Below are 15,181 nucleotides of genomic sequence, written 5' to 3'. Positions count from 1 at the left end.
TTAGGACTTCAGGAGAAGTGAGCACAAATTCCCACTCAGCTGTGGAAACCCACCGGGTGACCTTGGGCAAGTCACACTGTCTCAGCCTTAAAGAAAAGCAATGGCAAACAATTTCTGAATTATTCTTGCCAAGCCAAACCTTTGACAAGGTTCCATAAGTCAGAACTAACTTGAAGGCACATAACAACACATCTGTTACACTACTTATGGCTGATTGGAAAGAGAAACAGCAGAATTGTAACTCATCCATAAACTACAGTCCCTCAGCAATGGACTGAAAAGAGATAATGGCTTCCTGACACACTACAGACATTTCAACACTATATGACCCCATCCTCAGAGGGGAGTCCTAAACTCATATATTCTTCCCACCTACAGGCTAGTTTTCAAAGCCAAACGGGTTTTGTCTCCATTTCCATACCCATTGGCCAGTTCCCAATGTCTTTGTTCACTAATGACCATCATTAAAACAGGACTTGTTACTTCATTTCCACACACAAAGGATTTTGAATTTGAATTGACATTTTAATGTACCAATGGCATATATACAGTATACCTGTCCCTGGTTTCCACTCCACTAAATGCATCTCAGGAAGTGGACTGAAGTCTACGAAAGCTCATGTTGTCAACTTCTTTCTTTCAGTTAGTCTCAAAGGTGCTACAATATCTCTCTACATACTGAATTCTTGCATGTTTGTGTAGGGATGTGTAATAGGTTGTTTTTCCAACTCTGTGCCTTGTTTGGTCTTGATTCCTGTATGTATTTGAGAATTCATACATTTCTGGCAACACTTGTTCTTTTTGCCTGCTTTCTCTGTTGAAAAAACTATGCAGTTATGAAGGAGGTCCCTTGTTCAGTTAGATGGGGCATGACTTCCTTTAGTGACAACTCTAAAGGCATAACCTTTAGAGTTGATCCCCCCTAAATTTTAAGTCATTTTATGGGGTTTTTTGGTGGGGTTTTTGGGCTATGTGGCTGTGTTCTAGAACTGTTTATTCCTGATGTTTTGCCAGCACCTGTGGTTGGCATCTTCAGAGAAGATTGATTTTTGATGCTTGACTTGTATGGGTGTACAAGAGGAAGATCAAATTTTGACTGAGTGCTTGGTAGGAAACAAACAAAGAAACACTGAGTAAAATCCAAGGGAACAAATATATTTTAGTTATGGGACACATTTCAGAAGCAGAAAAATCTTACACACTTTTCCTTAAGTATATAAGTTCTCTGTAAGAAAGAGCCATTCATGAAGAGATCTCAAGGTTCACTCCTCCTCTTTTGGGTCCTATCTGTCACTAGCTCCCCACTTTTTGCTATTATTGTACCAATGATCATCACTGCACTTATGATTATAAGTTCACTCTGCTTAGGTGAATGTAGTTTAAAAGAATTGAAGCTTGGTATTATGCAGGGGAAACTGAGTCATAATATGCAATTGCAGCCAAGGACCATGGATTCTGGTCTGTGGCTGAAACAATACTTTCTGTACCGCATACTGTGCCAAGTAATGAATACAGAACATCTGAGAATTAATACATTAATCATGTGCTAATGAGTGAAAGAGATGTTCAAGATTCACTAAGGCAATCTCTTTGTTTCCTCCAGCACAATTTTGTTGGGAATGAACTCCTGTGCAAAGTCAGGATCAATCATTATAGCTTGCCTTGTGTTGGGCAGCCCCTCCTGCCCTCGCCCCCACTATCACTGGCAGTACTGATGCTATAAATATTAATTTCAGGATAGTGTGCCAGCTGATCCCAGCACTCAGGAGGCTGGAAATCTGCCAAATGGAAGGGCTCCCAGAAGACACATTCATACTGTGTTTGCCATCTTTGGGCTCAGTTGGTGGTCTGGCATCCTGCATGGTGGATACAGCCACCCGGCAGGCCCAGTTGTTGGTTTGGCACATTCACTGCTACACACAGGATGAACTGATTCCTCTAGCAGGGCTCTGCTAAGACACTTGATGTAGTCATACTTCTGTAAACTGTAGGCGTGTAGTAAATTAGGAGATGAGGATTGGAGCAGGTGGGGGGATACAATTAACAATGGGCTAATAGGCCCATTTCAGTTAAATTCCTCATAAATTGGTTCATCTAGCAAGGTGGCTAGTGCCAACCCTTCCCAACTTACTCCCTTGAAGAATTAAGACTATTTTGGTGTCCATTGGCTGGGAGGTGTGATGCATGCATCTGGACCAGAGTTTGCCTTAGGAGCAGTCCTGAGTTGCAGCCTCACATCTTGTTTGATTTTATCCATAATGGTTAAAGGTGCTACAGAATTCTGCACTGAAAGATGCTTGCACAATTTAAGCCAGTGATGATGACGGCAAGGAGACAGGTAGACAGCAGGTGTGATTAAGAAAGTCTAAAAGAATGTTGTCATACTAATGGCTAAAGAATTATTTCTTTTCCAACAAAATCATGTAAGATAGGAACTGACCAACCTGTGCTTTACATTCTATATCATGAATGGGCCAATATTAAGCTTTTAGGGTCTAATTTGTTGGAGATCTTCTCTCCAGAACCTCAAGATCTATCTGCCAAACTGAGATGCAAAAGATACATATTTACAATTGAAAATATTAATTTTCATTTGGCTTCGCAGTCCTTTTACAGAAAAAAAAATACCCCAGTTCATCTGTCACTATCTTTGCTTCAGTGTCTAATTTAGGAGGGGGAGGGAGTAATTTTGTTATTATTGTTGCTAAACAACTGGGCATTAGAAACTCTCCCCAATCTATTGCAAATCCTTCAGTACCAGTAGATTAGGATCTACTTTCTGTACACCTTTTTTCTACATATCTTGGGAATAAGTGGAGAAAACAGATAGGGGTCGGAAGTAGGGAGTGCTACAATTGGAGCTTGTCCAATGAAATCTTATTAGATATTGTGGTTCTGACAACAGAGCCAAGTTTGGCAGTTTATAGAGCTTCATGATGGGACTGGGCATGTATAGTAAGTTCATAAGATTACAAACATTAATGACTGGATGAAGGAGAATTACCCAGCTCAAAATGTTCATAAATGTTAAGACACCTCACTTGTAGAAATGTAGAGTAGAAACTGGTGGAGTTGTCTTTAAATGTTCCAGTTAATTATATGTTTCCTGTAAAACTGTAGGCAAACCAGCCATTATTGGAAAAAGAATAGCTTGATAAGTTGCTGCTTAGACCTGGCAAAAGGGATCTTATGAGAATTTCTGCTGGTGGATATGAAGCCCTTATGAATTTTTGGAACTAAATGGAGTATGTCCTATGGAAGAAGGATCCTTGCAATTCCAAAGGTATGTGGCTTGGTATAAACTTGCCCTTATAAAGAGGGAGTCATTATGGACTAAGAGTTGGGAACTGAAAACACAGAAGAGTGTGTTCTGAAGAAGAGTGAGCAAGGATCACAGACTAAGTAGTAAACTCAGTGAGGATCTGCCCCATAGAAGAAGGGATAGTGCATAGAACAGGGGTAAGAAAACATGAATTTGACAGCAAATTTCATTTCTTTGTTCTTCTTCTCCCATCGATAAATGGCCAAGACCAGCAGTCTCCCACCCACCTTGCGACCCATCACCAAGAAACTGCCACTGAGGTCATCAAGCTGTGGGCAAGGGCAGGCACCCGCATTCTTCATATGCAGCACTAACTTCTTGGTATCCTTGCGTTTCAGTGGTCCCACCTTGAGCAGCTTTTTCTTCTTCTGAGCAGCTACCAGTCGCCTCTCCCCATTTTCCTTCTTGATCTCCTTGATACGCATCTTCACCACTGTAGGAGAGAAATGAATAATGGGTTGTATTAGTGGCTTGCATAACACATGAAGAGGGTGAAATTAAAGGGAAGGAAGAATAAGATGTGCTCACAAGGACAGGAGCTGTGGAGATGACTTCTTTGCTTTTGAGAGCGCCATAGAGGCTCTACTAACAGAGATGGAAAGGCAAAAGAAGAATGAATAGTTACAACTTGCTTTGCCTCATCTCCCTCTGACTGAATGGAGGAGTGATGTAATTAATTCTCATCAATTTCCTCTTGATTTCTATTGTTTACATGATGGATTGCATTTGCTTCAAGTCCAAACCACTGGTTATTAAGCTATGGGCCAGTGGTTATCTATAAAATCCATCATAGTTGCATGAGAGAAAGCATTCCCAGTAAGTACAGGCTGCCCAGGATTTCTTCTTGCTTTAAGAAGTGCAGGGAACAGGACTAAGATATGGTCAAGCCTGCTTCTAGCCACATAAGGTGGTGGTGATGTAGTGGTCATATGAAGAAATGTGAACTTGGGTAGTGGAAATAATTCCAGCTGGCAATGATTTCCCAGACTCCAGTAGCACTTAAATCACTGCACTTGGGTTTGTTTACCATCTGAGTCACTCTTAGATTTTCCAAGCAAATGCGGTTGAAAGATGGCCCAAGACAGCCCATTCATAGATGAAGCATCCCATGTAAACAGCTCTCAGTATCCCAAAAGTCAGATGAGAAATATTGATGAATGAAACAAACTGATTTCAACTGATGGGATAATGAACTGTTTTGTAATGTAGTAACTTGCTATCAATGTGGCCTAAATAACCTAAAGGCACCAGATCCTGTCTGATCTTGGAAGCTAAGCATGGTTAGTCCTGTTTAGTCCTTGGGTAGGAACCTGCCAATGGATACCAGGTGCTGTAGGCTATATTTCAGAGGAAGGATTTGGCAAAACCACCTCTGAGTATTCCTTGCCTGAGAAAATTATGAGGTTGCCATAAACTGACAGTTTGGAAGGGCGACATATACTGACTTGAAGGGTGTCATATAATGACTTGAAGGCACATATACACACAACTTGCTATCAGCCAATATGCTTTAGGGTAGAATAATGCTCAAGTGTTAAAGTATTTCTTCTATATATATTATTAGTATTGGCATAAATTGATCTACTGGTAACAAATTCTGGAAATGAAGTAAAACCTGAAATTAAAATAGGAGTTTGAGATCAGAAAAGGCCCAACATATTCTGCTGCCTGGGGAGCATCAGCAAATGGTTCTCTTCTCCAAGTCAAGCTGCATTTCATCCAGGAGGCCAAACAAATTTTTGGTGTTAGAATTAGAAAATCCTATAAACATCTTTTTTCCTCAATGGTAGTAAAATGCAGTATAATACTACTACTAATAATAATAATATAAGTTGATTTTCTTTCATGATAGTTGTGGGATTCTGGAAGTTTTAATCTAAAAATATACAATCATGCTTTTTCCTTTAGAAACTGTGCACAATGCTTTCTTGAAATCTCTGCCGGTTGCCCCCAAAGGTACACTTGCTTCCCTTTTAAGAGCTAAAACTGGGCTGCTCTCTCTTAAAGCTGAAGTGCATATGGCACTAGACTCATTTTGGCTGAAGCTGGTTAGCATGAGTGATACTTGTCTCCCTAAAAAAACACTTCCTCCATCATACTCCATCATTATGGGATTAATGTGGATGCCCCTCCAAATTATTCTTCAACAGAGTTAAACAACTGGTTAAGGAAAAAATTCATCTTGCCTCCAAATTGTAGGATCCCAAATGATATGCTTTCCAAAACAACATATTATTTATGGTTTGTTTTTGTTGCTGTGAATCTTCAAGTTGTTTCCAACTTATGGCAATCCTAAGGCAAACTTATCATGGGGGATTCTTGCCAAGTTTCCCCAGAGGGGGTTTGCCATTGCCATCCACTGACCTGAGAGAGTGTGACTTGCCCAAAGTCACCCAGTAGGCTTACATGGCCAAGCTGGGATTGGAACCCTGGTCTCCAGAGGCATAGTCAAACATTCAAACAACAACACCATGCTGGCTTTCACATTATTTATGGTACTTATTATATAAAATATCTTTTGGAATGGAGCAATATTTTTAACCTTACCTTTCCCCCACTTAGGTGAACAGCATACAAAAGCTGTAAACACTTTTCTATCTGAAGAAATAACAATACTTCTGTGCACTAAAGAATTTGTGAGTCAGGTGAAGTGGAGGACATCCAATACTATAATGTCTTTTGCAATGTCCTCTCTATACTGCCCTTAGATAAAAGTTTCTCAATTATATCCTCCACTCTCTTTCCAATCAGCTTCCCCTTGAGGTTGTGTCTTATTTTTGTATCCTATTGGCTGGTAACAATGCATATACCGCTGCTATGGTCACAAAATTTGCCTGGGCAACAAGTAAATTAAGATCTATGGATTAAAATAATGTATAAGAATTACAGAGGGGTGATGACAAGACATGGCTTAACTTGTATTAAATAAGATTTTATGTTTCGGTATTTGCTTATTTTCTGTATAATCTGCTTGTTATCTGTTCTAGTTTCAAATTTAATATTGTTACTGTATTTTATTTGTTTATTTATCTTAATAATATTGAATTGTGATGGTGTGTCACTAGTGGGTGGAGGGGGTACAGACTGCACTGGGTGACACCTGGTGGGATGGTACACCTGGAGGGACTGGCACAGCTACTGGGTGAGTGAGAGAGCAACATCTCCCTTTCCTGCTCCCCCAGCAGCCACACTGAACACAAAATGGGTCCTTTGGGGGCCACAGCACTGCCCCTCTCAGCAGTGGTCTGGGGAGGAAAGTGGCCAGGGGGGAGGGCAAGTCTTTTCCCTGCCACACCAGGTAACGCCAACCCCAGTGACCCCACTCCTTACAGCTTTTAGCACAAACACTCAAACAATCTAAAAATATAACTTTTCCAGACTGCTTTCACAACTTCCAAAATCACCTGTGAGGGGCTGCCATAATTGTCCACTTTTACCAGGGACAAAATGTAGGACAAATTCAAGACCAAACTGTAGGGCAACTGCAGGACAAAACTCAGCTCAAAATGTAGGACATTTAAGGTCCACCATTTTTCTTCAATGTCCTACATTTTGGGCTGAGTTTTGTCCTGCAGTTGTCCTACAGTTTGGTCTTGAATTTGTTCCACATTTTGTCCCTGGTAAAAGTGGACAATTATGGCAACCCTGGATCATGTTTTTCTAACAGTAAGGCCAGCTTTACTAAGGATGTAAACTGTAACACCTGGTTTTCATTTTTCAAAATCTACATTTGATTCATTGAACCCTTTTGCCATGGTTATCTGTGAGTGCCAGTTGAATATTACAGTTTCTTGAACAGGAGGACACCCAGAAGGTCAGGCATTAAGTGGGCAATCTAACATTCTCTGTGTGCAAATCATCAATTCTTTTCTTCACTGTTAATGTTTACCTGCAGTGATCACTTTAAGCATAAGGTTGACTTCGTTCTTCCTAGGACAGTACATGCTGGGACTTCATCATGATTATTTTATTATGATTTATTTAAAAATGTAAATCTTGGCTTTGCAGCATAAATAGTCTTCAAGGCAGCAAACACATTCTGCATTGCTTTAACTGGAGCATTGCAAAACGAATTAAACAAACATTGACATAAAATCAAGGGGAAACTACAGTTTAAAAACAGCACCAGCAATACTGATGAATAGTTTCAGGAAAATAATTTAGGCTTGGCCGATTTGTTTCCATTAAAAAAAAATCTTCCTTTCCTCCAAGGACATCAAGGCCATGTATGTGGTCCCCCCGTTTTACCATCTCAACAACTATCAAGGACGGTTAGGTTGAGAGATCACTTCTAGATTAAAGCAGTGTCCAAAGAGCTTCAGTTAGTAGGCAGTATAAAAAAAATAAATATGTTGTCTGTGGTTAGGTGGAAATATGAATGTTAGTTTCCCCTGTCCAGTTCTCTAATACCACAGATGTGACATGCAATAAATACACCTGGTGTCTGAAGAAACTGCCAGGGCAGATTATTTCACTACTAGGGTCTTGCCAGCAAAATAAATAAATCAATCAATTTCCAAACATTCCAGGGGTTGAGTAATCAATGGACTTCATAAATAGTTCTCAAATGATAGGAAGGCAGGTTCATATGGCAGAAGACTGTCTTCCTGAAACCAGCCTTTTAGCTGCACAAGAAGCACCTTTATGCTGACCACATCTTTGGTCCATATAACTCAATGTTGTTTACAGTGGTTCGGCCAGAGTCTTGAACAAAGGTTTCCCCAATCTCAGCATGGACATGGACATACCAAAGACTGACAGTCCATGAGCTTTTGAATGAAAAACAAGTACTTCTATCACTCAGCTATGGTTGGAGACCTCATAGGTCAAAATCAACACTTGGATTTGAAATAAACCTAGGTGCTAGTGAGGATATGATGCAAGAGGCTGGCATTCAGGAGATGGGGAAATGTGAGTAGCAAATATGTGCTACATTTCCAGTACAGTGTGCTTTTCTCATCCACAGGAGTTTGCCCTGTTCAGATGAGAAAAATGTGGGAGTTCAAGTCCCTATTAGTCAGTGAGTGGTGACATGCACATGCCACCATTGACTAACATAGGGCTTGATGATCTGCAGGAGCTTTAATCCATGACTGGCTAGTCCATCAATATGGCGGGCCCGCTGTAGTAGTTTTAACAACATGTATAGATTTCCAGATCCTGGTTTCTCTGAATTAGGAGTAGGAATCATACATCTCCAGATGCTGGATTGCAACTCCTAGCAGCCCAAACCAGCATAACGAGGCCAGCTGGAAGTTGTAATCTAGCAACATCTGGAGGGCTGCATGATTCCTATCCTTGCTTTGAGTGGATGGCTTACCAAAGTCACTGGAACACATCTGCTCCATTATGCCATCTGCTTTGTGCTCCATCTCACACTGGGTGCAGATCTTTGACACTGTGGTAGAAAAAGGGGAAAAATCATGAAAACATTGGAACATCTTGAGTATCTTTGACCTGTACCTTGTCATACTTTGCTCTGTAGCATCTCATGTTTAACCAACCTCTCATGATCATGGTTATCTCCAATATTTTTAATGTTTGGTGTTTTAAATTTATAAGTTATTTAATTGTTATTTTAAATCTTATACTTTTATTAATATTTTCTTTATTTTTAATTTATTGTTTTAAATATGGTGTTAGTTGCCTTGAGTCCAATTATCAGGAGAAAGGTAGGTTAAAAATGAAATAAATAATAAAATACTAATTCAAGCACAGGAACTTCCCATTAGATTAATGTAATACATTCTGTGTGGGATTGCCCTTAAAGATAAAATATATGAACTGTAAATACCTTTAATAAAAATCTATCTATCTATCTATCTATCTATCTATCTATCTATCTATCTATCTTACAAAAACCAGTGCAACAAAAATGCTTAGTAGGTTGTGGCCACTGAATTTATAATTCTTCTTGAACTTATGTGTGCCATAACATTTCACAAGCTACAGCTAATACAGTATGCAGCAGCTAAACAGCTGATAGAAGCACCATAAAGGAACCATATAATACATTTCTGAAGGAATTAGTGTCTGATTCTGGTCCAGACAAGGTGCTTATTATAACATTTAAATGGTTTTGGCCCTTGAAGGAACACCTGTTCCTTTGGATTCAGAGACATACGGCAGCGGTGTTAGTTAAGAATATTAGTGTGCAAAGGGAGCTTGTAGCACCTTTGAGACTAACCAAAGAAAATGCAGATTGGGTCCCATCCAGGGAGAAATGCAGGATATAAAGCAAGCAAGCAAACAAACAAACAAACAAACAATAACCGTGTGAAAGAAGTTGTAGTATAAGCTTTTGCAAACCTGATTCACTTCCTCACACGTGGACGATCTGATGCAAAGAAAAAACATGGCTTTATAGTAAAGCCTGTGAGGTGCAACTCATTCCATCCAAATCATCACATGTACACCATTATTGTCTTAAATTATGTTAGCTGGTTTAAAATGGTCTGGTTTTAATTTGTCAAATTGTTTAATATGCTTTTATTTTGTTTAAATTAATCTTATTGTTTTAAATTGTTTAAAACTATCTTTATTGTACACTGAGATCCTTACATATAGGGTGGGATATATCTATTTTAATAAAACAGCTAATAAAATATTAGTAAATAATCAGATTTTTATACATTATGAATCTCTGTTGTTCAGTCATCCAAGAAACAAAACCAAACCTGATTTTAGAAAGCCCATCTTACATTTCTGAAAGCTAAATCAATTTTTTTATTCCCACTAGAAATGACCCCACCAAATCAATGGAACTTGTATAAATGTTTCCCCATCCTTGATGAGTGGGACTGTTTGAGCTGGGACTAACAATTGGATTTAGCTTGGCCTCTAAATGTTCAATACAAACCTATCCATGGAAGCAGGCACTGAACAAGGCCAGAACTGAGTTTTTGAATATGTAATCAATGTTTGGGACACACACACACACACAGTGTGTGTAAAACAAGGTGCCCATATACCAGAGGGGCACTGTGGGTTGGTTCCCTACTGTTGCTGGACTCCAACTCCCATATACTGTAATGAACAAGACTGGTGGGAATGGCAGTTCAGTGGTATTTACTAGGTCACAATTTGTACACTCCATTATATACTGTCAGTAAAAAGTAGAGAAATATCTCAGTTCACTGAGTGGACCATCTCATTATCACTAGGAGGATGAAATGATAAGCCAGGAATGTCTGGCTTTTATTTCCAGCTTTGTCAGTGTCTTGCTCTGTGCCCTGAATCTCTTTGAACTCCCTCTTTGAAGAAACACTGCCTCCACCTGGTTGCTGTGGCAAAAAAAAGCTAATGACTGCATACAAAAGGTGTATGTGTGTACAGTATCTATATATGTAAATACACATGTACACACACATATGTATGCATGTACATTCATGTGTTGATATCATACTCATTCTTCCTATACTTTTGACCCAATTAGCAGTCTCTGATGCTTCCAATTAGTTTCCTTGCTATGCTTACATATTTTAAATCTGGCTAAAAGATATAGGCTGGTCACAGACCGGCACTTTAGTGCGTGACGAGCACGCACTAGGGTTACAAAAGGGCGGTGCTTCTGCACCGCGCTAACCCTAGTGCATGCTCATTACGCACTAAACGGCCGCGGCCCTTCCATACGGCCGCCGCCGTGAGGACGTCACGGCCGCGCTGCCTCTAGACGGGGCGGCGTGGACGTGACGTCCTTGCTCCGCGCCAGGGCGCTTAGTGCGCCCTGAACACGGAGCAGGAAGGAGCTCCGTTTTGGAGCTCCTTCCTGGTTTGGTCCGCTGGGCGCAGCCTTCAGACGGCTGCACCCAGCGGACTAAAAGAGAAAGGGGTCAAGCGGCCCCTTTCTCTTCTCCCCACTGCCGCGGGGTGTCCTTGGGGCTTGAAGCCCCAGGGACAACCCTTTTCAGGCTGCGGGGAAGTGGCGTTTTGCTGCTTCCCCGCAGCCTGAAAAGCGGCGGATCGGGGCCTCAGCGGCTGCCGTTCTAGCCGATGAGGCCCCGATACTCTGGGGAAAGGGGCGGGTGCAGACCGCCCCAAATGGGCGGTCTATAACCCGCCACAGTCCCCATAGTCCTAATAAAGACTGTACACATGAAGAAAGAACTTCAGCTAGGAGCAAGAGAGGAGTTCTGGATAAATTATGGAGAGTTGGAAAACAGAACAAATATAGTCAGATTTGGAAACAGTTAAACTAAAGTCCACTCTATAATTTTCTAAGTGTGGCAAATGGATTTCTTAATGTCCTACAACAAACTTTAATAAAAATTTGCCTGGTCCTCAAATATGACAAGACAACAGAGATGATACTAAGCTACAAATTCTTAAGTGGCTGCCTGTCTGGGAATGATCCCAGATAAGCAGTGGACACAGGATCAGATCCACACCTGAACCAAGCTATGTGTGTCGTACTCCTGTACTACTCCATCAGCTATTCATGGCTCAAGGCCTGGAAAATTCTTGTACATTGTATCTGATAAAGCAGCAGCAGAATACCAAATGAAATTTTGAGCCAAGAGAAGAGGTGATGTCAATTTATTTTGAGGCAGAGCTTGGAAAACTTACTTTTCTAGAATTACAATTCCCACAATTCCATGGTCAGAGGCGATGATGCCTAGAGGATTCTGGGAATCAGAGTACAAAAAAGAGCAAATTTTCCAAGGTCTAGTCTGAAACATGTATGAGCTTCTGAAAAGTCTAATAATGAAAAATTGCTAGCCCAAGGTGTTGCTTCTTAATACAAGCTCTTTTCTACCTCCTTCCCGCCCTCTTAAGCTACCATGCTGTTACCTGGTGGCTGAGTTGCCTGGCTGTTTCCAAACTGCACTGTGATGCACAAGTCATTGTCAAAGGGAAACTTGTTGCAGTTGAGCATCTCAGGCCAGGGGAAGCCATAGGATTCCATGACAGGAGCACAGGAGTCACGCACTACTTCGCAGAGTGAGCGGCATGGATAGATGGGCCGGTCAAGACAGACAGGTGCAAAGAGGGAGCAGAGGAAAACTTGTGTGTCCGAATGGCACCGCTTGGCCAGCAAGGGCACCCAGCTGCTGGCTTGCTGCTTGACCTCAGGCATGGATTCGTGCTCCAGCAGGTTAGGTAGGCGCATACGTTTGTAGCCCACATTGTGGCAAAGCTGCAGGTCAGCTGGGATGTCCACGCACTGTGGCTGCTTGGTATAAAAGCGTCCATGCTGGAAGTTGTCTGAGGGCCAGCTGTAGTAGTCGTACTCCTGACTTACAGATTGTGACCAACCCTGGACCAGCACCAGCAGCATGGCACCCAGGGCATTCCTCTGGCAAGGTGACATCACGGCTCAACAGACACTCCTCTCTGTGCTGCCTTAGTGACCGCCTGGGAGGGCGTAATGTGGGACAGCGTTGCCACAGGTGTCAATGGGAGCCAAACTGAATGGATACTGCCAAGCCAAGATGAATGAAAGCCAACACCTGACTCTTGAAATGGGTTGCTTCTGTCTAAGAAAGCAAGCCTGTTCTCCCCAGAGTTCTCTGTTTGTATCCGCCACTATCGGTGGGATGGAGTGAACTGAAGGTTAGATAAAAGTTTAAAGTCTCTACTCTGGGCTGCCTAGCACCACCTCCTGCAAGCTTCCAAAGCAGCCTCTTGTGGGAAGACGGCAGCCAATCTTCACCAGGCATGCTCCCCCCACTCCAAGACTGAATTGGGAGCCAGCCATGAGGATGTCCACACCTCCTACTCTGGGCCATTCCTCTGGCCCTCCCTTTCTTCCTCTTCACCTCCTTTCCAGTCCACTCCCTCTGTGGTCTGATTTTTTCTTTTGCTTTACCCTACTGGCTTGTGTGCACACAGAAGCATCGGGGCTCAACTGGAATTAGCTACTAAATGTTGTGAAGTAGTCTGCTTTTGGGGAGCAGATTTGACAAAAGGTGCAGTTTTCCTGTTTTGCAGTTTTATCTTTGGAGTACTGTTTAAAAAGTGCTCCTGTCTAGTGCACAGTCTATCTGTATGTGAAAGAGGTTTATTATGCCTACTCTTTTCTCAGGTGTGAAAGTATCTGTGCTCAGAAGGACTGATTAGCAAATCTGCAAAATCTATCCACTAAATTCAATAGGCTTTCTAATGAGTGATCAATATCTCGCTTGTGAAATATTGAAATGATCAGCCATGGATTTTGATTTTTTTTGTGCTCAGATTACAGACTAATAGGCAGAAGGTGTGACACACACACACACACCTGCTGTCAACTGATAGTGACCCCATCAATTTCATAGAGTTTTCTTAGGCAAGGAAGAGATTTGCCTATTACTTCTTTGGAAATATACCCTGCAGCACCTGATATTTTTTGATGGTCTCCCATCCAACTCTGCTTTCAAGATCCAACATTTCACAGATGAAAAGCAAGACAAGTGTGGCCAGGCAAAATCAAAGTGGTGAAGGTGAGAAAAGTTATTAGTGAGGGAGAATCCAGGAAAGGCTGTAGCAGTTTGCTTTTGCTTGGGTTTCCAGGGAAGGGCAAGATTCCAGCCCACCCCCTCCTCTTCCCTCCTGCTGAATTAATTGGGTGCAAACTACTTTTGGACACTGAACTCAGGCCTCATTCACACTACATTATAAACCAGTTTACAAACTGGCTTAAAAGAGGATCATTTACACTTGTGCCAGGTTTTCTCAACCTAAATTCCAAGGGGGGGGGCCAAATCCCCCTTAACTCAGTGCTTTAGATACCAAGGCATTTTCCTCATCTTTTCAAAGTTTTAATAGTTTTTATAGGGATCTGCCAATGGGAACGCCCAATCCGATTTGAGGGCCCCAGGAGGGAGGGGTAATGGTAGAGGGTGGGCATAGGGGCAGAACATACCCATCCCATCCCACAGGTATAGCTTGGCAGCAAACCACAATTTTTCTCCTCTTGTGATTGTGGTTGGTGTGTATTAAGTTGCCAGCTCTAAATCTAGTGGATTCAAATTTCTCACTAGTAGTCTCTTTAAACAATCACTCACATGTTTTCCTCTTCTGCTGGTTAATTATCGCCTTTTTGTTTCTGCAGCAATGTGATGCCACATGCTCAGACATTGCCAAAGTCAGCCTCTGATGGCCCCCTTCTTTGCTCCCATCTCTCCCTCCAGCCTCCTGTTTCATTCCCTTCATCCCTGCCATCTACATCTAAATCTAGCCTCCATTTCATTCCCTTCATCCCTGTGATCTACATCTAAATCTACCCTTCTGAGCACTGGAAGCAAATGGGGCAAAATTTCAGGACAGCATCATGGGAAATGTGGGACCTTGGAGGTTTGGGGGGGGGGGATGAAATCAAAGTGAGCTTAGAAGCAATTTTTGTGAATTCGCTTGTTACCAAATTCACCAAAATGAGGAGTCACTTTGGATTGACTGTGGAAGTGCCTCAGAACAACCCCCCATAGAAAGCAATTACATGAGATAATACATCACGTTTCAGCGTGAATCCTCATGGTTGGACCCGCAGTCGTGTTGGAAAAGAGCTGCAAAACACTCCGTGTGATAAGGCTGAAAGTGAAAAAGTACCAGCACTGCAGGGCTCCAGTATACACTCTACCCAAATGACCTCTGTGCTTGCTTAGTCTGCCTCCTGGTGTTGCCTGTTGATGGTCAGCTCTAAGGCCCCTGCTCTCCTTTCTTTTGATTCTTTGCTTTTAAATGTGACCATATTGAATTTTCTTCAAACAGAAAACACCTTCAACAAACTTTCCTCTGATGCTGCTGCATCATTCCAAAGGAACCAGGCCAAAAAGGAATTGTAAAATACTTCTCCTTTTGCCAGCCCAGTTCAAAACTATGGTGGCAGCCTGGATTGGAGATAGGTGTGTGCGGCCACCATGGCTTGAGCCAGCGCGGTCCCAC

At 41.9% G+C, this 15,181-nt stretch overlaps 1 protein-coding gene across 1 annotated transcript; it reads right to left on the bottom strand.

Moving 5' to 3' along the window:
- Positions 1-3,411: 3,411 nt before the first annotated feature.
- On the bottom strand, positions 3,412-12,632 carry SFRP5 (secreted frizzled related protein 5). The gene is made up of 3 exons (XM_089507794.1): positions 12,113-12,632; positions 8,643-8,720; positions 3,412-3,755 (listed from the first exon to the last, which is right to left on the bottom strand). The coding sequence occupies exons 1-3, from the start codon at positions 12,630-12,632 to the stop codon at positions 3,412-3,414; spliced, it is 942 nt and encodes a 313-aa protein (XP_089363920.1).
- Positions 12,633-15,181: the final 2,549 nt, after the last annotated feature.

Source organism: Sceloporus occidentalis, unplaced genomic scaffold (genome assembly GCF_023333645.1).
Source record: "Sceloporus occidentalis isolate IW3139 unplaced genomic scaffold, rSceOcc1.0.p SCAF_2, whole genome shotgun sequence".
Classification (NCBI taxonomy): domain Eukaryota; kingdom Metazoa; phylum Chordata; class Lepidosauria; order Squamata; family Phrynosomatidae; genus Sceloporus; species Sceloporus occidentalis.
Note: the sequence above shows the minus strand (reverse complement) of the source record. Positions and strands in the feature narration are given on the sequence as shown.

What these genes read in the sequence shown, in the direction of transcription:
- SFRP5 (XM_089507794.1), bottom strand. Translation starts at nt 12,632, where the DNA reads ATGTCACCTTGCCAGAGGAATGCCCTGGGTGCCATGCTGCTGGTGCTG. An exon ending in CCAGGCAACTCAGCCACCAG is followed by an intron (nt 8,721 to 12,112) that starts GTAACAGCATGG and finishes TTTCTACCACAG; the next exon opens with TGTCAAAGATCTGCACCCAG. An exon ending in GATGTGTTCCAGTGACTTTG is followed by an intron (nt 3,756 to 8,642) that starts GTAAGCCATCCA and finishes TCTCTCCTACAG; the next exon opens with TGGTGAAGATGCGTATCAAG.